At 38.1% G+C, this 26,275-nt stretch overlaps 1 protein-coding gene across 1 annotated transcript in view; it reads left to right on the plus strand.

The window, feature by feature from the left end:
• LOC121870371 (transferrin-like) overlaps positions 1-20,405 on the plus strand; it is a 48,679-nt gene extending 28,274 nt beyond the window's left edge. Inside the window, 11 exon segments of the mRNA XM_042372172.1 lie at positions 110-240; positions 650-794; positions 3,614-3,768; positions 4,031-4,170; positions 8,678-8,847; positions 12,147-12,390; positions 12,958-13,103; positions 13,444-13,596; positions 14,168-14,298; positions 17,587-17,730; positions 19,378-20,405. Coding sequence (XP_042228106.1) covers positions 110-240; positions 650-794; positions 3,614-3,768; positions 4,031-4,170; positions 8,678-8,847; positions 12,147-12,390; positions 12,958-13,103; positions 13,444-13,596; positions 14,168-14,298; positions 17,587-17,730; positions 19,378-19,497 — 1,679 coding nt within the window. The 3' untranslated portion in view covers positions 19,498-20,405.
• The last annotated feature ends 5,870 nt before the right edge of the window (positions 20,406-26,275 follow it).

The raw sequence follows: 26,275 nt of genomic DNA on the forward strand, positions 1-26,275 counted from the left end.
CTAAACTTAGCTAAAGCTTAGTTTATATTGTACATAGAAATTATGGACAGTCAAATATATGTACAGGGATATAGCTATTTCTTGTTATGACCTTGATCTATGGTTTTAGAGGATTATCGATACAAAGCGGTGGTGGTGGTTCGCCGGTCTACAGTCAGCAGACTTGTTGATCTTCGTGGCAAGAAGTCTTGTCACACTGGCTATGGCAGGACAACTGGCTGGCGCATCCCTGTGGCACTGGTAAGGTCTGATTCCTCCTCTTCAGGTGGTTCTAAAATGTAATAAGCATGCGAAAGGGAGGTGAATATGTTTCTTGATAATTTTTTAAGATTGTACAGGTACTTGTATGTGCATATATAGACAGCCTTCATCTTTTCCAGACCTTGTTTCTCACTGCTTCATGTACTGTATATGACAAGCAAACCAGTTTGTAGAATTCTTCAGTAAGTTGTGTATATCAAATGGTGGGTAATGCTTATTGCTTGAAATGCATAGGAATGATTCGACATAAAACAGTCCTTCTAGTCCTTGAAGGAAAATCATAGACCAAAATTAATACAGTAGTACATATTTATTGGAGAATTATCCACTTGTAATGTCTGAGTCCTTTAGTAAAAGGACAGAGGCTAATGTTTATTTTATTTTACAGCTAAAACGTGCTGGTGTGATCAGTCCTCTCTGCACCCTTCACAAGTCTGAGATGGAGCACGAAATTGAAGCTGTGGCCACAACCTTTAACAGAGCATGTGCTCCTGGTGAATGGGCTACATCTGCTGCTGTGGATCAAGCACTCAGTATGTATTGATTGCAATAAAATTTTCAAGACTTGCCAACTGAGGAACTAGTACATTAATAACTGCAGATGAAATACCAGTGAATTATACTGTACCTCTTGCTTGTGTCAGTTCATGTAATAATAAATAGAACTAGGTAGTGGTAGGTTGAAGTGGTTCAGGCTTATGGTGAGAGTGGAGGAGACCAATTGGTTCAAGAAAAGCATGATTCTAGGTGTGGAGAGGAGGATAGTTGAGGGGGTGGGGGCAAGATTGATATGGGGAGGGGATGTAAGAAGTTACCTTAGAGATGAGAACCAGACTTTTACTTTTACTATTTTTTATTTCTATTCTCTTCGTCACTGATCAGCTCATTAGCCGCTTGGGCAGTCGATCACATCTCTGTTTTGTAATGTTGGCAAGTAATGGGCACATACTGGTTCCTGATTGTAGTTTTACCTGTGCCAGCGTTGGTCAAGTCTGGTCTTGAGAGAGCTCACACTTGTGCTGTCACAGCACTCTCTGACAGATTGTTCCAAGAGTTTACAATTTTCACCCTGAAAAGGTTTGCCCTCACAGTTTTCTGGACCTGTGGCTTCTTTAACCTTGAGCTGTGACCCCTTGTGGGGTGGGTTTCTGCCAGCTCCAGGTATGATCACTTGACTGAGTAGTGCCCTCTAAGATATTTATATACTTCAATTAGGTCATCCCTTGCCTTTCTGTAGTACAATATCAGCTAGGCGCAAGCATTCTAATCTCTCTGGGTAACTGAGGTGCCATAGTGTAGAAACCAGTCTGGTGGCCCTCCTTTGGACATTTTCAATCAACTGACAGTCTTTAGCACATCTTGGGGACCAGTATTCCAGATGGGGTAGCACCTTACTCTTGAAGAGCATTACGAAGGATGGGCCGTCTAGATATCTGAACAACCTTCTTATAAGACCTACTAGTTTAATTGCTTGACTTTCTTTCTTCTCACAATGGTCTGAGAACTTCAGTTCGTTGTCAACATATACACCAAGGTCCTTTTCACATTTTGTCTCTATTAATGCTGTTTCTTCATCCCGTTGGGACATGTGATATGCTTCCTTACTCTTGGTACAACCTAGGTGCATTCTCTTATACTTCGTGACATTGAATCTGAACCGCCATTTCTTTGACCATTTTTGAAGGTGACAGAGATCTTTCTGGAGCTCTTCACAGTCTGTTTGGTTCTTAAATTCCCTGAATAACTTGACATTGTTCACAAAAATTAGTATGGAGCAGTGTATAGCTTCTGGCATGTCCTTTATGAAACACATAGAAATTTCATACCATTCATCCCCTCACATTGCTTGCAGTCATGAAGAAAGTCTCCGATCCATGCTAGGACACTTTCCTGAATCTGTACATTTCCAGTTTAATTCTAAGCCTTTCATGGGGTACACTGTCATAAAGCCTTGGAAGAAATTAAGATACAGTGGGGTATGCTATAACGAATCTAATTGGTTCTAGAACCTTGTTCGTTATAGCATTCGTTCGTTATAGGATTAATCCGTTCCAGGCCACCAAATACAACCACTTAACACTGAAAAATATAATATAAAATTGTAAAAATTGTAAAAAAGTGCATAAATATGCATCTAAACCCCTGAAATAACCAATATCATTAATACTTGTAATAAAAAAACAATAAATTGGTAAAAAAAAAAAAAAAAAAAATTTTTAAATAATGTTCGTTGTAGGAGTTTTGTTCGTTATAGCATTCTCAATTTTATAGGTAAAACCGTTCGTTATAGGAATATTCGTAGTAGGATCCGTTCGTTATAGCATACCCCACTGTATATTTTATTGATATTACCACCCTCTTTCAGAATTTTAGCTTAAACATCCAGCACCTTGAGTAGGTTACAACCCAAGTTTGAAGAGACCACAAGTCCAGAAAACTATGAGGGCAAACTTTTTCAGAGTGATAATTGTGAACTCTTGGAACAATCTGCCAGAGAGCATTGTGACGGCAGGTTCAGATATATTCAGGAGCCAGTGCATACCCAGTACTTGACAACAATACATAACAGAGACGTGACTGACCACCCAAGCGTCTAATGAGCCGATCAGTGGTGAAGATGATAAAAGTGAAAAAAGTAAAAATAGTTGTGCAAGAGCCATCTGATCAGATCATCACGGCCAACCCTAAAAAATGTGGAAAACATCCACAGTATGGTGATGATGATGCATTGATAAATCTTTTAAGTGATATCATCATTTTGATCATAATTTATTCTAATGTGGATGTACAATGAACTTTTGCAAAGAAAGTTCTTGATTCCCCAAAAAAGCATACACAACTATACTGTACATGCTTGAGGACTAAAAAAAAAATGAAGAGAAAACTTGATGAATAAGTTTGGCAAAAATGCTGGAATATGATCACCTCTTTAAGTTTTTATTTGTTAAACATGGCTGTTATGGAATGTTAGAATTAAAGGTTAATGTTAGATGTAGGTAATAAACTGGTGTTTGTGGGAATTTTGAGCTGAGTAGTTTTGCAGGAAGTGGTTATTTAACATGACCTTTTGGTTCATTTATGATGTGGAGATAATTGAAGCAGAAATAAATGATAAACAATTAGATTGGAGGAGATTGTACAAGTAGAAGGATTGTGACACAGTACAGTACTGTACAAATACAGTATAGCATAACAGATATGGAGGTCGGTGTGGTTAAAAGTATAGACATAGTAGTATGAGTAATTGTGTGGAAATAAGGAACACCTTTAATGTTTGTAGAAAATTTTGCTTTGAAATGACATATTATATATACCTGCAGATGATTCGCACGTGATCATTCTTGACTTCCAGAGGATCGCTTTGGAGCCATGTGTAGTCTGTGTAAGGGTGGTACCTGTGACAGTAATGATGACTACGCTGGCTATGAAGGAGCATTGCGGTGTTTGACGCAGAATGATGGAGATATTGCCTTTAGCAAGATTAATGTTGTTCAACAGTTCTTTACAGTAGGTGGAAATATTTTTTCCTATTCAATATATTTTCATTTAAATTTTTTTTTACAACACCCATTGATTGAAAGTAATTCCACTCGTATTTGAAGGAAATTATTCATTCCATTGCTGGGTTATTAAATCTACGTACTGTACCGTACAGTATACTGCAAAGATAAATTGGTAACAAAATATTTTCAGTGGTACAGTACTACAGTATATAAGACATGAGGTTAACTTGTAATACTGAGTTATATGTCCCTTGTGTTATCCCCAGGACAACCGAGCAGCAGATGTGAATGACTATGGCCTTATGTGCCAGGATGGCCACATTATCGACATCTTATCTCCTAATGCTAGCAACTGCTTCTGGGCCGCCCGACCTTGGGATACATATGTTACACATGGTGGAGCAAGGTCAGTAAAGAGTATGTTTATCTCACACTGATTGCAGTATTACCCCGTGTGCCTTACACGGGTTTCACTTTACGCGATTTCTCATTTAGCGGTACCTTGCCAGAACCGGAATTTCACTTTCCGCATCTACTCATATACTCGGTGAAGTATAATTTTTTTTTTTTTTTATTTAGCTCATAAAATTCATACAAATTACCCAGCCAGAATATAATTTACATTGCTGGAATTCTTACAATATGATGATCATTTTGAATATAAACATCATGGATTTTGCATTAGACATACAAATTTTAGATCTAATGTAATAATTTGGTTTACACAAAGCAAATATTTTATCTTTTGTGCAAAATATATGAAGTTTATATTCAAAATATTCCCTGACCTGCAAGGAATCCAGAGATGTCAATTATATTATCCTAACTTTAGTCTGAGTTATTATTTATTACTAAAAGTTAAAATCTAGTATTTTCACCCACACATTTCTCTGGTAGGGAGGGAAGGTGGGGGGTGAGGGGGAGGGTTGGGACTGACCACCGACCCAGCTGGCGTGAGTGTGAGGAGGGGGGGAGGCAAGTTGGGGTACTTTGATTGACAGATAGTGTTGTGAAGAATATTTTTTTTTATTAACTGAAGATATTTGTTTTAGCTCATAAAACTCATACAAATTACTCGACCAGAATATAATTTACATTGCTGGAATTCTTACAATATGATGATCATTTTGAATATAAACATCATGGATTTTGCATTAGACATACAAATTTTAGATCTACCGTATATCGCGGCCTATAAGGCGTCGGGGTGCATAAGACGGCCCCCCCAAATTTCCATTTAAAAAGTAGCTTTTGAGCTCTATTTGCTGTATAAGACCAGTACCCCAAATGTGACACTTACCCACTGACTCAGTAGTCCTTTACCAACCATCCTTGATTTTTTAAAATAAGGCCAATTCACTTCAAGTAATGTCATCAAATTATACTCGCTGGTGTAGTGTAAACACTAGTGACGTCACTGAAGCGTGGTGGGAGTGTTCCCTCGTCTGGGTGGTGTGACTATTTATACAACATGTGGTTCAACAGCAACCACCGTATTCTAATTGTGGTGTTTCATTAGGATTTGAGTGAAAAAGGTTACCAGTATGTACTTACTACAGACATTTATTACACACACACACACATATATATATATATATATATATATATATATATATATATATATATATATATATATATATATATATATATATATATATATAATATATATATATATATATATATATATATATATATATATATATATATATATATATATATATATGTACTGAATATACTATGTACAAAAAATGAATGTTCAATGAATTATTTATGGTGCATTAGGGTACTGGCCACTTCAGACACAAAGACGGGCTATAAATAGCCTTGTTATCTACCGTACCCCTACATCTCACCCTGAGCCAGAGGGAAGCTTCTTGGTAAATAACATTTGTTTGCTTATTTTCCATTTACTTGAAATAGATTTACCGAATTATTTATTTATTTATTTATAATATACTGTAATATATTAAACACACTGTAATTATTTTCTTTAATTTATAAACTTGTTTTGCGACAAAGGAATGTTCTCCAGTAGTGTTTCATTAGGATTTGAGTGAAAAAATATTACGTACTACACAATTGTTCCTCTTACTTGACAACACAACATACATACAGTATATTATTTCTCAGTTTTGATCTTTTTAATTTTTGTATTTATTTATAGTTAGTTACTTAAAATAAGGCCAATTCACTTCAAGTAATGGCATCAAATGTTACTGGTTGGTGTAGTGTAAACACTAGTGACACTTGAGCTGCCTGTGTATCAACTGCGGTCACTTTTTCCTTTCTTGTCTCCTCACTGGCAAATGGGGGGGACGTGGGGAGGGGTGTATGATGATAGCTGTGTTTATTACAGGGGTATAAATCTCTTTTACGGTATGTTAGACAGGTTTATAATACATTTTTATTATTTTAATATACCGGTAATCTTAATTTGAATCCAGCTTGCCAAACGTAAGTTTCAGTATAAAATAATTAGTGGTAAGACCTTGTGAGTGGCTTACGATGTTTTCATCACCACTCTTGACACACTAAGCCACAATATTTAAGAGGTAAGAATTTTAAACTTGGTGGTTTAGACGACCCCCTAACTTTGGGCAGATTTTTTTAATGTTCAAATTTCGTCTTATAGGCCGTGATATACGGTAATGTAATAATTTGGTTTACACAAAGCAAATATTTTATCTTTTGTGGAAAATATATGACGTTTACATTCAAAATATTCCCTGACCTACAAGGAATCCAGAAATGTCAATTATATTATCCTAACTTTAGTCCAAGGTATTATTTATTACTAAACGTTAAAATCTAGTGTTTTCACCCAATCATTTCTCAGAGAGGTAGGAGCCAGTGAGCTGGGAAGAGGTGGGGGAGTGATTTGAGTCCATTATTTGAATGGACATTAACCTGGCGACTGTATTTCTCTTAAATATTAATTGTGTGAGCATACCATCATAAAATTTAGATGTTATTTTTACTACAACATAGGTATTGTGTCGGTAAAAGTGGAGTTTGGGGGTCGGGCCAGTCTCTATTGGAATTAATCCCATATGTTCTGTTGTTCACTGTATGCGGTTTTCACTTTCCGCGGTACCCTGTGGGTTCAATTGACCGCTTAAATTGGGGTACTACTGGACAGTATTGTTTTTTTTATCCTGTGTTGTTAGTTGAACCATGGAATATGCTGTATCCCAACAGGTGGGTTTATTAAGAGTACATTTGACAAGTACTGTACAGTAAATGGGAGTAAAAAGAGAAAACACTCAGCTCTCTTTTGAATCATCCTGTAATTTGATTTACACTTAAGTCCTGGTAAGAGTGGTGTCTAGCTCCAGCCCACATGGCAATACTGTACAGTATAAGGATGTTATGCTGTACCACAATATCTCACTTTACAGCATTGTTACTATTGGGAATATTAATATTAAACATTCTGATCTTGCATGAAATTTGAAAAACAGAATCAGTAGTGAAATTTTTTAGGTGAATATAGAAAGTGCTACAAGGTCAAATATTGTTTGTTGGAATACTGCACTGTACTGTATTGCATTTCTATGCTTACCTTTGTTATTCAGTCAGAGCAACAAGAAATTTTATTTGTTCTCCAAGGCTGTCTCACCCAAATTACAGTACTGTATTACTTTACAACACATTATTACCTGGTAGTTACAATATTTCCTCTCACTAAATAGTAGTAAATTTTTTTTTTAAATTAGTACAGTACAGTTTTTCACATGGCTGGTAGGATTAATATGAAGTAAATCACTGCTTTCAATCATTACATAAATCACACTTATAAACATTATGTAAAACACTTTTTATGTACAGTATTTTTTTTTGAGTGTTAGTAATTTGAGAAGAATTAGAAAATTTATGAGTGCACTGTGTTTACTCTCACTGAAAAATTTGGTTTGTTTTATAGGCCACACTGATGCATACACTGCAGTATTTGGTAATTTCTTTGGGATGTGAGTTATGAACTTGTGGAAAACAGTACGTACTGCGCTACCAACAAATACTGTGATAGTGTATGAGATCTTGTATATGTTCAATTATTATCATAGCATACAGCAGAGAATTGACCAACTGCTTTGCAGGCTAGTTAGCAAAAAATTGCGAAGAGGAGACTTTGATTTTTTTATAAAGCAGAAATTTTTTATGCTGTTCATTAGTAGGGAGAACTCTTGCTTTCCAATATTTTTTTTTTATATAGACAGGTAATACAGTACAGTATAGTCTCGATTTAAACGGATTGGGTTTCCCCGTTTGGTATTTATGCGGCACCTTGCCAGACCGACAATTTTTATTTACACTGTTCATTCCATCATTTACGCGGGAAATGGCGCGGGCAGGGTGCGCACAAGGTCGCTCAGTCAACAAAATATTACCGAGTTCTTCACCCGCCACCCACCACAGCCGGCCAAAGTCAGTGATAGTTAGGATATGGACTTTGAGGGGTTTGACAAAGAGGCCCTGCAAGCCTCTGTGGTGGGTAGTGATACAAGTGATACAGGTGATGGCCAATAACCTGCCCTTTGCCTCGGAACCAACCCCCCATCCCCGTGTGCCCAGCCATCTTTTCTACTAACATAAGTGTTAAAAAACCTAATATTATTGATATTTCTCTTAAATATTAATTGTATGTGCACACCATCATAAAATTAAGATGTTATTTTTACTACAACGTACATATTGTGTTGGAAAAAGTGTAGTTTGGGGGTCGGCCCAGTCTCTATTTCAATTAATCCCATATGTTTTGTTATTTCGTTTACGCGTTTCTCGTTTTACTCGGACCTCCACGGGTTCATTTGACCGCGTAAATGAAGACTATACTGTATTGAATTTTGTTGAAGATTTGTTAATTGTATTATGTGAATTTCTAATATATTTTTTTATTTATCTTCTTTTTTCAGTGAGGCTAAAGTTCAAAAACTGTTCTGGGCCTTGAGCCAGGCAAAGAGGAAAGGTGAAGAAGATCTAGCAAATAGGAATTGGTATTTCAGCACTCTAGGTCTCAACCCTTCCTCCACTGATATCTTACCCATCTTGGACAATGTACAAACTGGACATTACTATTCACAAAGTAAGTTTTATTGTTTTTGTTCCATATACGGTATATTTATGGGTGAAATTGGTCCTACAGGCTTGATGACCTGTAAGGGGTACTGCGGATAAAGGTTTCTGAAGCACACAAAAATAAAGGATGGCCATTTCTGCACTGCTATCTGTCATTTCACCAGTAGTATGTTAGGAATCCAATTTCGGTGGCTGGCTGGGGGCTCAAACCTTTAGGTCATTTAGGGTGTGCAGTACAAAAGTCACTCAGCTGCAGTTTCCCTCCTTATATGTGGGCAGAGTAAAAAGTACTGGACTTTGTTACTTAAAAGTATTGTTACATTGGTGAAAGTTACTCAAATAGAAGTAAAAGTATTCAAAGATCAATGTATTCAAGTAGAAGTTAAAAAGAATCTCATTCATAAACTCTCAAATATTAAAATAAAGCCACAGTAAATTATTTGAAAACTAGTAAACTAAAGATAAAAATAAAAGACACGTAGCATTACACGTGTTTATTTGCAATTCTTTTCATTGAGGTTAATCAATAACTGGTTCCCCAAATTATGGCTGTCCAATCAGGATCTTTTAGGCCTAAATATAAGCCCAGAAGGCAGTGTAACCTACCGAAAGAGAATATGTTCAGCCGCTCTTCTCCCTACAATCCATTGCAGGGATAGTGAACTGGCTGAAAATATATCCATCCAACACTATGATCACTTTCTTACTTATCCACACAAGTATCTTCGACATGGACTTATGGTCTGTAGACTGTTGTCTTTCCTCGCATTAGGTTAGGATACACACCTATCTGGCATGTATCTGAGGTGGAGGATGCCCCGTTCTTCTCTTCCTGTAAACTCTGTAGCTATCCCAATGCCAACACCCTTCACCACCATTGACTTGACTGTCCCACTCTCAGCGACCTCCTACCACAGAACGAGTCACTAACCACTATATGTCACCACCTACTTATTCATAATAATTTAGATTTAATTCTCGTATGCTACCCACGCTTTGGTGGTTGCTAACTCCCAGTGTCTTTAAATCATATCAATATTGTTTCCATATCACAAGTCATAGTGTGTCCTGCAAGACACAAGTACCAATGTGTCTTGTGACGAGGCTTGTTGTCCCCTGGGGTGTAATAAATTTATTAAATTATAAATAATAAGCCCAACATGACTAAACTGATGCTCACAAGCAGCAGATGCAGGTAGTGGAGTGATAAGCTTCAGAGATAAGTCGGGAAAGGCCTCAGTAGATCCTTCAGTTGAGGAGTTTGTGGATGAATTTGCCTTCATAGTGATTGAGTCTGACTAAGACTCAACATAATTGGGGTGTGGCTGTGGTGACTTTACTTTTCGATTCTAAATGATGACTGGCTGAATTTTTTGCACCATGTCACATCTGGCGAGTTCTGGTGGGGGGGACAGTGGTACTTAGCTATTTAAGCAGAATTTTAAATACATTCAGTCTCACATTTGTAGAGATACAGGCTTTATATCTGAGATGGAATTGTGTAAAGCATTTTAGAATCACAGCCTCTTTGAAATTCATTTAAGGTACAAGTATATGCAAAGAGCAACTGACATCTAATGGGAAGACCAAGCCCCTGAAGGAAAGGTGAGGGAAAAGAGAAGGGATTCTATGGAGGGGGGAGGGGTAAGAGGGTAGGCTAGGTGAGATGGGTGGTCAAGGTGTTACTGGACACAAGAAGATGAAAGAGAAAGTCCGCTGTCATGGCCACTGCCACCTGACCTCACCTCCCGTCACCTCACCTCACAAGGCCTCTAAGTATGTGACCGCGTGGTGTCTCCCCACACCCACACCTTACCCTTCATGGCTCCACCCACACTATACCCTCCACCCATACAACTCTTTTACTAAAGTTAAATAATTAATTAATTAATTATTTAAAAATGTACTGTATTATTAGTTTGCCTCAGACATTAACACTCTTTGTTTGGGGCATGTAACAAGAAAAGATTTTTGTTTTTTAATTACATTGGAGTAAAAGTATTAGAAAACGATTCTTAAGTAAAAATTCAAAAAATTTGAGTACTTTTTAAAAAGTAAATATCCAGAAATGTTACTTGAGTACAGTACTCAAGTAAATTTATTTCATTACTTTACAACCCTGTATGTGGGCAACAGATGTAATCATAAAGTGAGTAAAGATTGACTTATTATAACAGAACCTATGGGTATGGTAACAAGTACAACACCTGGCTCAGTGTGACTCATGAAAACTTCATAATAATGCCTCTTAAAATCTTAAAATTCATCCTCATTTTTTTCAATGCAGAATAACCATCCCAAACATCTCCTTTAATCAGTTATGGATAGATGGTGATAAAATATTATTAATAGCTCAAGTAGCTGAAAGTGATATTTGATGAAAGTTATATAAACACAAAATAAATGCATACAGTATCTGGTAAATGTTTACAGTTAAGGCCAAAAGACCTACAACAGTTGGCAGTATCTAACATATATTGGTGGGGTCATATGTTTGATTGGTTTATAGCTAGTAAACACTGCTTGTCCTAGTTTACACTACAGGCGGGCAAGGGGTGACCTAATTGAGGTGTACAGTATAAGCCTCTCAAACGGCACTACTCAGTCGAGTGTCCATACTTGGAGCTGGCAGACATCCGCCTCACAAGGAGTCACAGCTCAAGGTTGAAGAAGCCACAAGTTCAGAAAACTGTGAGGTCAAACTTATTCAGAGTGAGAATTGTGAACTCTTGGAACAATCTGCCAGAGAGTGTTGTGTTGGCACCGTGTGTGAGCTCTTTCAAGACCAGACTTGACCAACACTGAAGCAGGTTCAGATACATTCAGGAGCCAGTACATGCCAACAATGTATATCTGAGACGTGACCGATTGCCCAAGCGGCTAACGAGCCAATAAGTGTCGAAGAGGATAAAAGTACATTAAAAAGTAAAAAGTATTTAAATTATACCAAAATAACATGAGATAATGCTCATATAATGTAGAGAAAAATCTGAATAAATTGATGTTAAAATCCCAATCCCTCTTACCTACACGATGTTCAAGTGGATGCTAGATGTGGCGAAAAAAGTTGAGGGATTTTTTTTTCCAATATTACAATAATGAATTCCCCTTGAATTTGTATTGGTCATGAACAGAGTTAATCCTCCATTGTATTTATAACCACATTTTGACTAACAATTATGACTGCATGCAAACTGTGGCTTAATATGTTGGAATTATGTATCTAATGTATTTTCACTAACCATTGATAATCTGATCCTTGTAATTGAAGAACTGGTTATATTCATCACCGCAATTTATTTTCAGCTCGTATGAACATTGTTGAAGCGGAGAGGATGTGCATTGCAGAGAAGACAGTGCGATTTTGTGTCACCAGTGAGGAAGAATCCAAGAAATGCAATGACTTGAGTGCCATGTTGAAACTCAGAGGGATATCACCTGATCTTGAATGTGTTTTGGGGAAGGACACCAACAACTGTGTCAGAATGATTAGTCAGGATTTAGCTGATGTGGTCACTCTAAATGATGCTCAGCGCTTCAGGGCAAATCAGTAAATATCTTTCTTGGTTGTTATTTTCACCAATATGTCGTTTCCTTTTAACAATATAGAATAAAGCTTATTTGTTGGAGCTATCCTCCTATCGCATCTCAACTGTAGTCTAAAATATTTGTCTTCCCTCTAATCTGATGAATTCACTTTTCCAGTCAAAAGCATGTGGTTGTCATTTGATCTCTTCTGTTTCCTTCTATACTTTGTCAATAACTTTGCCCTTAGTATTAACTTATTCGTTCCTAAGCATATGACTTCTGTAAGTTTTCATTGTAGCAAGTGTCAACTTCAATCCAGTCATTGATTTGAAAAATCAAAATTTAGTGATTCATCACTCAAACTTTGCTCTATATGCATTTGTCCTCATTATCCTTCTCACTTACAGAAACAAATGACTGTTCTTCACAACTTAACAAAATATTCAAATTTTCTGATATTAGCATCTATATACAATAACTACAGTTTCAGTCTGCAATAATCCTTTGTGGTTTAGCATCAACTTCCAGACTAATTTTCAGTTTTGGAGTACAATATCAGGTAGAGTGACTTCTTTATAATTTTTTTCAGAGAGTATAACCTTATAGACCTGCTGGCAGAGCATTATTCTTTCAATGAGAATAACTTACAGTACTTAGTGGCAGTCATCAAGAAGGACTCGGGCATTACCAAAAGCTCGGACCTCACTGGCAAGACCACCTGTCACATTGCACACAGTCAGTATTACAGTATCCATTTGAGAAGTTTCACTTTGACTTGAATTTCGTTTACCCACATCAGTATTTGCATTGTATTCAGAAGAGATGAAGTACTGTATTTATTTTATTTTAGTCATATAGAACAAAATACATCTTAGATTCAATCAGTACAGGGGGTATGTACTTTTATAGATAAATCTCGTAATGAAGAAAGTGAAGTACTGTACAATATAAGTTAGTTCCATTCATGTAATTGAACAGTATTCTTTCCAATATGAACCGTATATTGGATAGATTTAAAGCTCTAATGGTAATCTGATAAATTGATACCAGTAATCTGCCAACTCTCCTCCTGCAGATTCCAGTTTAAGTGGATTTATCGACTACAGTCTGACAAATTGTCTTAGTGGCACCAGTGACTTCTTCCACACCTATGCAGAAGCCTTTAGTTGTCTGGTGGGGTCCAACAAAGATGTGGCATTTGTTAAGCATTCTGTGTCTGGTGATGGTGGTAAGTGTCATTTATTGTGTGCTGTACTGGCCATTTAAACACCTTGAGCAGTAACTAATTCTCATAAACCAGTCCTGGATGGTTTCAAAGTGTATGTTTTATTTTTGTAAAAGTGCCAAAGTAAACTTTTTGTTCACACCCATTAGACATCATGAATTGTTTGATAATTGATGTTGAAGAAGCTTGGAAATTTGAAATATTATATTTGGTGTTATGAAATAAGTACAAAGTTGGATCTTGCTCAGTACTGTATTAAGAAATAATGTGAATACAGTATTATACATGTGAGCTTAACTTCTTGAGAGTAATTTCAAAGCACATGAGTGACTGCCTTGTCCCATAGGCAGTCAATTCCTATGTATTGATTAAGTGGATAGAGAGTTTCTTTAACTTAAAATGCCCAAGATTGAAAAGCAGTGCAAGTACAGTACGTATTACACCATCAAATATGATTTTAGGTCACATCTTTTATTTTTTACGGCCTTTCAAATTCTGATGTAAGAATCATTTGAATGTTCACCAATTGCCAGAAAAAAGTATTTTACTTTAAATATTAATATTAAATTTACAGACATAACTGGGGAGATCACAAATGCATACCTGAATCCAGAGAACTTCCGACTTGTGTGTGCTCAAGGGGTGTTACCTGTCACAGACTATAATGTCAAGGAGTGTAATCTTGGAAGAGTGCCAGGGGATGTGGTAAGTAATCAAGGATGAGAGTGAATGCTTAGAAGACACACACACACACACTTTGCTGTCATTCGAAATTGAGTATGACGATCATCCAGCTATGATAAAATTATATGAGTTATTAAGGATGTGACCTTTCTTGGTGAGCTCTGAGGTGATTAGAGAGGCCGATATTGGACCAGCAGGGTCGTCCACAGATGTTGCATGTGTGGGGGCTATATCTAGTGCGAGAGGGGTGGCATCAGTGTCTTTCTGGCGTTGGCACTTGTCTGCCTTGGTATGTAGTTGGGCTAACTCAAAAGTATTGACTCCTTCTCGTATGGTGTTCCTCCAAGCATTACAGTGTGGAGTAATTGTCTCTCAGGTGAGGGGATCGATTTGGCACTTTTTCAGGTTTGTCTTAAGACTATCCTTATACCTTTTCAGTTACCTGCCAGAGTACATTTACTATTCATTTGGTGACTGTAAAGTAGCTGTTTTGGCAGTCTACTGTCATCCATGCGGGTAACATGGCCAGTCCAACATAGTTGTTCATGGATAATGGTAGCCTTGATGCTCCTACAGTTAGTGTCAGCAGGAATACTGGCATTTGTTCTCTTGTCTTCCCAGGAAACTCGGAGGATGGAACGTAGACTACGTTGGAAAAATTTTCAAGTGCCTTGAGGTGCCTCCTGTATGTGACCCATGTCTTGCTGCCATATAGCAGGGTAGGGAGGACCATTGCTTGATATACGTGCAACTTTGTAAATAATTTCAGCTCCTTACAGCTGAAGACACGGGTACGGAGTCTGCACATGTGATTCGATGTTGAATTTCTTCAACGATGTCTGCTCTGGTGGACAGGTGGGAGCCGAGGTACTGAAAGTGGGTAACATTAGAGAGGGTAGAACCGTTAAGCTGGAAAGATGGTGGAAGTGTGGCTGAACCAGGGGCAGGCTGAAAGAGAATCCGAGTCTTATGTACAATCACCTCAAGGCTGAAGTGTGCATATGCACCTGCATAGGTATTCATGATCTCCTGTAGGTTATGTTCAGTGTGAAAGACAAGGGCGAGGTCGTCTGCATACTGAAGTTCAGAAATGGAAGCTGCTGACGTCTTTGTTCCTGCCATGAGTCATCTTATGTTGAAAAGACCCTACATCTGGTACTGGATGTCCACCTCGCCAGCTAAATTGGCACAGGCACGAATAAGGACGGTAGCCAAGGAAATGGAAAAGAGATTTGGTGCCAGTACACATCCTTGTTTTAACCCTGTTTGGATGGGGAAGAACTCAGACTGGGTGCCATTGTGCAGGACACTGCCATTCATGCCGTTGTGGAGCAATGAATTTTTTGGGGCAGCCAGAGGGCTTCCCTGTTGACCGAGTCGAATGCCTTGGTTAGGTTGATGTAGGCCATGTGCAGGTACATGACGCTGTTCTCTGCAATTTTCCTGTGTCTGGCGAGCAGCAGAGATCATGTCGGTGGTGCCACGTGATGGTCTAAAGCTACATTGAGATTCTGGGAGGAAGTTTTCTGCTTCAGGAAGAAGTCTGTTTAGGAGGACTCGGGCAATAATCTTGCTAACAATGGACAGCTTTGAGATCCTGTGGTAGTTGCCAGTCTGACCGGTCTCCCTTGTTCTTATAAATATTGACAATGGAGGCATTCTTTAAGAGCTTGGGGGATTTCCTCCTTTTGCCATATATCCTCAAGGAGAGAGTGGAGACAGCTGGTAAGCAGAGGTCCTCCTACTTTATACACCTCAGCTGGGACTCCATCAGGCCCTGAGGCATTGTTATTCTTCATCTGTTTGATGCCAGTAGCTACCTCATCCAGGGATCACACACACACACACACATTATATATATATATATATATATATATATATATATATATATATATATATATATATATATATATATATATATATATATATATATATATATATATATATATATATATATATATATATATATATATATACAATATATATATATGACCCCTCCGTTGAACTCAATCCGTTCCAGAAGGTCGTTCATTAACCGAAAAGTTCGTTAACCGAAACCATTGTTTCAATGGGTTTTTGGGTAATTGGTTCCAGCTCACCGAAAATTTCCTAAATTCAACAAAAATGGTAGAAAAGTTCACTTACTTTGAGGTGTGTATGTAGAAGGCTCCTGGATGATGATGATGATGATGGGATTTAGAATGGGGGTGGAGGAGAAGGAAGAAGATAAGGCATTGGGGTGGAAGAGAAGTCACCCCATGGTGCCATTTCACCCATAAAATTTTAGCTCTCTTGGTGTAATTCAGGATTATTTTCTTTAAATCAACACTGCACTGCATTATATATTGTCAATATGTAAAATATATTTCAAAATGACCAATAATTTGCTTGGAAACACAGAAAAAAAGCGTTTAGTTGAAGAGAGTCTCAAGCAAGATGTTACCTCCAGTGAAAACAGAGAGAGACTAACTCCTGTTTGCTGTGTTAAGAGGCTGGATGCCGCGCATTAAACTAGTCACTTTACCTTCAGTTATGTTCAATAATTGTTAAAATGACAAAAAAATTGAATATTAAACTTTTAAAATTATTGAATAGTATAAACTTCTTGATATTTACTAAAATAGTAAGGAATTTAAGCCCTAGAACTGATTAATGTATTGGCGGACTGATACTAAAGCTGGTTGCCCGGTCAGTGCAAGCGAAAACATGTTGAGGTCGGTTCGTAAGAACTTCGTTAACCGAATTTTTTTTCGTTAACCGAATTGAAGATCCTTATGGAAGGCAGTTCGTTAATCGAAATTACGTTAACCGAGGTGTTCGTTAAACGAGGGGTCACTGTATTGTATTAACTTTCTGAAAGCCTGTAGGTCCCAAGCATTTGGAACTACTATGCTGATACTCAAGTGTAATTGTAAAAAATTTTAAGAATTCAGTAATTCAGGACTTTGTTGTTCCATTTTGACTAATGGGTTTGTTTTGATGAGAAAAGATTGGCAAATATTTTATGATTTTTTCTTCCAGGATATCTCTTTATACAGTACAGTTGTTATTAATGCATAGTACTGTATGGTATGGAATTGTAAAATATTCTTCTTTTAGCACTAGACACATTTTAAAAATCTCTAGATTTGGTTATTGATGATAATGTTACAGGAATTAACATTTTCTACCTTATGCAAGTCCCCAGTTATTTGCTTTTAGTGTCTAATATTGTTCATACTTTTTAGTTGACCTGTGGTCCTGCTTCTGTGACTTGTGCATATGATACCTATAATGACTCAATTTCCTAAGAGTTATATTTCCACTCAGGTTGTAACTCGCCAGACAGATTCAAGTGCAAGACAGGAAGACATGCGTCATGTCCTCTTGAAAGCTGCCTACTATTTTGGGAAGTCAGACTCATTCTTTAAGCTCTTCTTCGATTATTACTCAGAGCACGACCTACTTTTCAGGGTAAGTCAACCATAAGGTTAATGGTACAGTATTGCACAGTTGCTTGTACCTTCTTTATAATTTTTAAGTACTGTATAGACCTAAAAGCCTAACCTATGTCTCTAAGCTTCTTCAGAATGTGGGAAGAAGGGTGAAACATCAATCATGACTTAACTAAGTTATTCCTTATAAAAACATATTGCATCCCGTCACAATACAAAAAAGTTGGCCTTCATCAGAAGAACCACTATTATGTTCATTACACTTCACATCAGTATACGTCTTTCATCAAATAATTACTATTATCATCTTCATTCTTCATAACAACCAATGACCGCCTTACCTCGGTCATTCCTTCTTACCATAACAGCCAACACATCAGACTGCACCACATGTTAGAGTATAGCACCACATGTTATATTATAACACCACATCTCGGGTACACTCCACTCCTACAAGTATGGAACTCCTCGGTATTCTTAGGTACACATACCAGGTACCTCGTTACACTCTACTCTTGCTGAGTAGATGGAATACTTCCCAGGTAATCATACCAGTACTGGTTCCACGCCTGGTATTCTTAGGTCGCTCCACGTGGCGACCGCGAAACTTCACAAACACACAATTATGTTCTCCTATCCTGGGTGGTGATATGTAGGGTAACCACAGATTCACAGTGGAGATGCATAATGGTACAGTGGAGAGTTCCTCACAGTGGCGGTTGGTAGTGGCTTGGCCAATACTCTGGGCGCGTGCGTACCTGTTTTGGTGAGAGAGCTGGCATCACTGAGAGTAATGCTTGATGGGCTTTTATCACCATGTATTATTGCAACTATTACTTCACTTTATAACATCAGGCAAGGTTTTAAGATGTAAAAAACTGTTAGATAATTCTTTTTAGGGCTGAATGGAGCACGATGGAGTTCACTGACCTGTTTTGGTGAGAGACCGGGCATCACTGAGGGCGGTGCCTCGCATCTCTCACTGAACTGGGCCTACAGTTTCCAATCTTTAATTTTCACTTTGATATTATTCTGGTTCTCACATATACACTTTCCTATCTATTGTGACCTTATGCCTTATGCCTGGGGAAATTCATTGGGTTACAATATCAACGTTGCACCTTAGCCCGGGGCGGCCTAGGCGCTAACTCGAACAAAAGTCTAGCGTTGTATTTCATGGCGTGGGTATACAAGATATTCTCTTTGAAGCATAGTTTCTGGATCACCTCCAACTCTTCACATAGGTCTGATACATTTATCCTTTTTCCAGATCATTGTTCTCATGTATTTTCATCTGATATCTGCGGTAGCTATGTTCACTAATCGTTCACAGAAGTAAATAGTATGACCTTCAGACACAATCTATACTTATCCCTTATCACTAGTCCGTATCAATTGGACCTTCCCAATCATCCTATAGATACCTTGAGTTCTCCTTAATGCTATAAGTACATACACTTAATATTATATGACCGTACCTTGGTACAATTCGTCTAAAACAACATACAGTAGGTGAGTTATCCCTTACCAACGTTTCCCGTTTTCTACAGTTTTCTGTGACTCTACAAGCGCGGTGGATTTGGATGTTATGTAGCGTAATATGAATTAAAGAGATATTAAGGATGATAATGATGTGCACAGTACAGTATACGTTTTTATCCAACAGGATGATACGAGGAAGCTGGTTCCAGTGGCTCATGATAACTACCAAAACTTCCTTACGGAAATGTGGCAACACGCATGTAATCTGTATGACCATCACCTCAAGGTTCATGGCACTCAGTAACATCCCTTTGATGTATAAATGGAGCTTTTCTTCCTAAAATAAAGGTGCTTTGGCCTCATTCATATGGCAGCCTGACATAGTAGGTGTGCCATAGAGTGCTCAGATTAGAGATTCCTTTCATGGATTTCTATTGCCTTTCCCTTGTCTCTTTTTGTTTTCATCTATTCTCCCCTCATGCTTTCTCAGTCAACCAATCCCTATCTTTTCTATACATTACTATTTTTTAGTGCCTTCCATCAGCCAACTGCTTCCTTTTGACAACCAGCCATCAAGTGGAAACTGCCTACATTACCCTGACTCTGACTGTGTGAAGAAGCATAGTATAGTGTGCTATATTGTGTTAAGAACGATGATATTGTTGAAATCACACACAAAAAATTTAATGTTGCCATCAATAGAAAATGAGAAATGCATTTCACCACTTGGCATGATATAAACTAGATTATTTATTAGTGTAGGAAAAACTGTTTACTGTCAGATCTTTAGATATTCATTACTGTACTAACCACCAATACTATTCAAGATGATGTACATATCATCTTGTGTTAATCAATTTTGGTCTCATATGACAATAAAAATTCAAAGGAAATATTGTAGTTGTTATTGTAACTAGTACATATGTGATTAGATAATTCACAGGATTTATTAATCAGTCTCAAATTAGATAACAAGCAATTAGTAAGTGTAAATATCAGTTCAACATCTTAAGTTCAAACTTCATTGTTAAGCTGTTCTACAGTTTTCACCAGGTTAATACAGGTACTGTATTACACACCAAAAACATGTTCAAACTGAAGTACCTGTACATTATAAATTAAAATGAATGGAGTTTAAAGTGCTAGAATTAAGAAAATCTACAATCCCATCTTTTGGAGCCCTACAACTTTTAAAATAAAAATTAATATATACTTATCTTATTAATTATATACTGTATCTGTAATATTTATTTATGGTACCGGTACAGTAGTCTAAAATGCCAGAAGCTATCTTGAACACGGCCGGATTCAGGAGTGGGCAAAGTGGGCAGCTGCCCAGGGGCTTCCACAATCTGGGGGCCTCCACATATTACAATATTTTATTTATTTTTTATTCATTTGGATTATTTTTATTTTCATTCTTTAAAATTCATGTTTATCTCTTCCATCACATCTCCAGTCATGTCTCACTTTTGTGTGTGTGTGTGTTGGGAATTTGTACACTATCAATAAATATACAGTTAATTAAAAATTTCTCAATGTTCTAATTTCCTCAGTATAACTGCACATGGCTTCAAAATTCTCCAAAGAAGTGTTCAAATTTCAAAATTTTCCCGAGGGGCTTACAGCGCTCCCCGGAACTCCCAGATGTTTAGGCTCGCTTCACTCGCCACCCCACCCTCTTGGGTACCGTAGTTATAATGAGGGGGGCCTCAACAAAGAGGCTGCCCATGGGCCTCCACAGGTCTAAATCCAGCAATGATCTTGAACTCTTTAATATAAACTATACAGTATATATATATATATATATATATATATATATATATATATATATATATATATATATATATATATATATATATATATATATATATATATATATATATATATAAACTATAAGTGTTGGCAGTACTGTATATACCGGTAATGCAGGCAACTCTCACCAATATGTCAAGGGTTTGAGCCTCGGCCCAGACACACGTGAGAAGGGTGTTATCCAGTGTAACCCTACCAAACACCACAGGTTTTCAGGTCCCCAGTTTTTTCCTGTACTAACACTAGATAGAGCACCCAAATGGCTAGTAAGATTAATAAGTGTCAAAAGTGATAAAAAAGAAAATTTACTTAAATTAAAGTGCAGGATTTAAAATCAAGACTGCCTCGAAGTCGGTGCTGGTGTGGTCTGTCATAAACTGCTCTCTCTGCTGTGCTACCCAGAGAGCCTCTGAGTGTCATATGCACAAACCTGTAAGGTTTAAATGGACTACAGAGATGGATCCAGGAATATTAAAAAAGGGGGGGGGTGGATGGGGGACACTGTAAGCCACCCCCCCCTCCCCCCAATTTTATTTTTTTTAATCTCACCAATATCAGGGGCATTTTGAAGCCCTGTGCACTTGATATTAGGAGATATTCTGAGGTCAACAGTAATTACTTTTTACTGTACGAAAATTCCTGAGTACAATACTGCATTAAAAAAACAAAGGACAGTATTGGAATTTTCTGATGGAAGGGAGGGGGGGCTCTGGACCCCCAGAATCCACCTACCCTGGATTCACCTTTGCCAGACAGTCATGAAATTGTGGTTTGGCTTAAAAAATTTAACCTAGGTAGTGTTTAATAATATTAGACCAATGTTCATAAAGTTAAATTACAACGAAAATAAAAGTTAAAATGATCATAACGATAAAAAAAAATACTTTAAAATTAATATAATTCAGCGATGAATTACCTTTAGTGTAGAGATTGTTGAAGGGGTATCAGAGGAGATTATTACCGGTATGTGTTGTGTAGGAGTGAGGGAAAGACTTTATGTGTTGTGTAAGAGTGAGGGAAGGACTTTGTGTTGTGAAGGAGTGAGGGAAGGACTTAATGTGTTGTGTAGGAGTGAGGGAAGGACTTTATGTGTTGTGTAGGAGTGAGGGAAGGACTTTATGTGTTGTGTAGAAGTGAGGGAAGGACTTTACTACCTTATTAAGGAGTGAGGGAAGGACTTTACTGGTCTACTAAGGAATGAAGGAAGGACTTTACTCCCATGTTAAGGAGTGAAAGAAGGACTTTAATCCCCTGCTAAGGAGCGAAGGAAGGACTTTACTCCCCTGCTAAGGAGTGAAGGAAGGACTTTACTCCCCTGCTAAGGAGTGAAGGAAAGACTACTACCCTGCTAAGAAGTGAAAGAAAAACTTTACTCCCTTGCTAAGGAGTGAAGGAAGGACTTTACTCCCCTGTTAAGGAGTGAAAGAAGGACTTTACTCCCTTGCTAAGTAGTGGAAGGAATTTACTCCCCTACTGAAAGAAGGACTTTACTCCTGGGTGAAGAAGGAGAAAGAAGGAGGTTTACTCCCCTGCTAAGAGGTGAAGAGGAGGACTTCCTCCTGCTAAGGGTGAGTGAAAAGACTACTACACTAAGAGAAGAAAAACTTACTCCTTGCTAAAGGTGAAGGATTTTTACTCCCCTGTTAAGGAGGTAATGAAGGACTTTACTCCCCTGCTTGGGTGAAGGAAGACTACTACCCTGAAGTGAAGGAAGGAAGTGAAAGAAGGACTTCCCTGCTAAGGAGTGAAGAAAAACTTTACTCCCTTGCTAAGGAGTGAAGGAAGGAATTTACTCCCCTGCTAAGGAGTGAAAGAAGTACTTTACTCCCCTGCTAAGGAGTGAAGGAAAGACTACTACCCTGCTAAGAAGTGAAGGAAGGAATTTACTCCCCTGCTAAGGAGTGAAAGAAGGACTTTACTCCCCTGCTAAGGAGTGAAAGAAAAACTTTACTCCCTTGCTAAGGAGTGAAGGAAGGAATTTACTCCCCTGCTAAGGAGTGAAAGAAGGACTTTACTCCCTTGCTAAGGAGTGAAGGAAAGACTACTACCCTGCTAAGAAGTGAAAGAAAAACTTTACTCCCTTGCTAAGGAGTGAAGGAAGGAATTTACTCCCCTGCTTAGGAGTAAAGGAAGGATTTCACTTACTAAGAAATGAGGGAAGGATTTAACTAGTCTGTTAAGGAGTGAGAAAAGGATTTTACTCCCCTGCTAAGGAGTGAAAGAAGGACTTTACTCCCCTGCTAAGGAGTGAAGGAAGGACTTTACTCCCCTGCTAAGAAGTGAAAGAAGGACTTTACTCCCCTGCTAAGACGTGAAAGAAGGACTTTACTCCCATGCTAAGGGACGAAGCCATAATGTGGGGTGAAATGAAACCTAACCTAACCTCACCCCTGTAAATCAAACCAAGTGTGTCTGTAGTGATGATGAATTGTCTTACAATAACTGGTGATCATTCAGCAGCATCAATCATCATCATTATTCATCATTACCATCATTATCATTCAACATCATTGTCATCACATATACGCCATCATTATCGTCATCATTCATTATTTATCACCATCATCGTCGTCATCACATATACGCCATCATTATCGTCATCAATCATTATATGATTATCCTCATCATCATCTATCATCACACACACCACACATTACCACCCCTGAGGCCTGAGCCCTCTCCCCCGCCCGCCTTGACTACCAGCAGTGTCAGTTGATACAAATTAGTGATTATTTCGGTTCGTTTACGCCATTTTGTAGATTTTCTCATAAAAATAAATATATCGTAATATACCAAATAAAAATCTTTGTTTGGCATATGCAATCGATTCTGATTATCTACATGACATTACGTGTAATTTATTCAGAATGTATTCATCATGCAGAACTACCTATGGGGATATGTCAACCTGTCGTTTGTATCATTAGTTCTGAGTGGCTGGTCACCACAAACGAAGCGCTGAACCAGGAGTCGAGCTTGGAGCCACATTTCTCTGAACCATCTGTGATTTTTGTTGATCAGCTGAATAAAAAGCGTTTCCCATTATTTCCTGCAGAAGCAACTCAGTTTTTCTGTTAGTGAGCATTTACATGTAATATCCGGTCCTTATCATTACAAGAGCGTCGGTTAGATAGAAGTTTGAATCGGGTGGTTCAGTGTCTGGGAGTCGAGCTCTCAGTTGTCACTTTGGAAGGTATCAGTACTTTCTTATGGTGTCAAATTAAGCACAACAAATATGGCCACGCTAGCCATCCGATTAAGTGTTATTACTAAGGTTCGCAAGTGACATGTGCTTCAACACCACAAGAGCGTACAGTATGTTCGTACTGGAGATGTGGATGAAATTTAGACCAGGGACACCCAGACGTGGAAGGAGGGAGCCGGCCAGTAGGGAGACGGTCGAGGCGATTAGTGGATGTGTGACGGAAGTTAACGTTTACAAAATGCTCCTAAATTAATACATCCAGTTGTCAAGGATTATAAAATACAGACGCCATCATGTGTGTGTGTTGGTGTTGAAAAATATAAGGTATGTCGCTGTGTATATTTCCCTTACAACTTATTTATCTCCAATCTACGTCAATTCGATAGCCCATTAATTGTATAGAAATGTTGATGACTGGGACTAAATTATACTGAATGAACTTGACAGTTTCACTGGGGTAGAAATCCAGTTCAACGTGATTTGGTTGTCGGAGTTTAAGGTTAGGTACCAGAACAAGGCGACCACCCACGCTGATTAACCCGGCCTTCTCCCCTAGACCATTATCCGGTTTAGCATTTATACGGAGTCCTTTAACACGGCTTTAGAGGATTATGAACATTAGATTAACACCTAATCGTGTCCATGATCAAACCTTTTAAGTGGTTGTTCCCAGTCGGCGTAATAGAGATGTCTCAACTGTGTACATTATGCCTTCAGTCTTCATTGGTGTATTCATAAGTGTTCTAAGTGGTCTATGATTGTCGGGAACAAAATGTAAACAGCACTTTTAGGCTAAGACGTATGTAACAATATAAACAACTAACCACTCAGCGCAGCCAAACTCAGCTCGACATTAGCCACCACGTGAAGATTAGGCACCCAATCAGATTTTACTTGTTATACACAAGTGCCACTTTTGGTGGTGGGGGCGGGGGGGGGGGGGTTAGGGTAGTTAATCTTCAGGTGATATAAGATGGGCTGCTGCCATATCTTCGTGATTTCATAATTTTATCTTGTTTAAACCAAACACGATTTCTATGAGCGTTTTAAATCCCAGTGTAAGAGGCGGTGTTACCTTGTTCACCTGCCAGTCAAATATTGTCGCCAGGAACAATCAGATCCATCTTGAGTACAACAGTTGGTCACTGTGGAGGAATGGTGGTGGTGGTGGGGAAGTGTTTATAGTGGTGGTGGTGAGGAAGTGTTTATAGTGGTGGTGGCGGGGAAGTGTCTGTGGTGGTGGTGGGGAAGTGGTGGTGTGGTGGTGGTAGTAGGTAACTCACTTGGCAATTTCCAATCACCAGTGTAAAGGTGATATTTTCGACAAGTAGAATAATATACTTTTGTGCTATAAATTATTACATAGTCAAGTGAAGTATAATGGTCAAATAACTAGTTTACTTCCCATTATCACCGTATTTTCTGTGTTGGGAAAAAATATCTGTGACCTTCGCAAGATATTCACTGATATTTAGGGAAATGAAGAAGAGAAATTAAAGAATATCACTATCAGAAAAGAGGATGTTGTTGAGAAGATAAATAAATTAAAGAAGACAAAATTCCCAGGGCCGGATGAAATTTTCCCTCGAGTTTTGAAAGAGTGTAAGGAAGAGATTAGCGGACCCCTCGTAAATTTATTTACAAAATCATTTAGACACCGGAGTTGTGCCAGACTTGTGGAAACAGGCAAATGTAGTACCCCTATTCAAAAAGGGTGACAAAGCATCAGCGTCAAATTACCGGCCGATTAGTTTGACGTCAGTAGTGGGGAAATTTCTTGAATCAGTTATACCAAATAACACCCGATCGCATTTAGAGAAAAACAAATTAATCTACGATTCTCAACAAGGGTTTACAAAGGGAAAATCTTGTCTAAAAATCAGCTGACGTTTTTTTAGGAAAGTCTTCGAGGTAGTAGATAATGACGAAAATTACGATGTTATTTACTTGGACTATAGCAAAGCGTTTGACAGAGTACCGCATCAGAGGTTTCTAAGAAAAGTTAAGGCTCATGGTATCGAGGGGAAAGTTTTAAATTGGATAAAATCATGGCTTGCCGATA

Source organism: Homarus americanus, unplaced genomic scaffold, assembly GCF_018991925.1.
Source record: "Homarus americanus isolate GMGI-L3 unplaced genomic scaffold, GMGI_Hamer_2.0 scaffold40856, whole genome shotgun sequence".
NCBI classification, from domain to species: Eukaryota; Metazoa; Arthropoda; class Malacostraca; order Decapoda; family Nephropidae; genus Homarus; species Homarus americanus.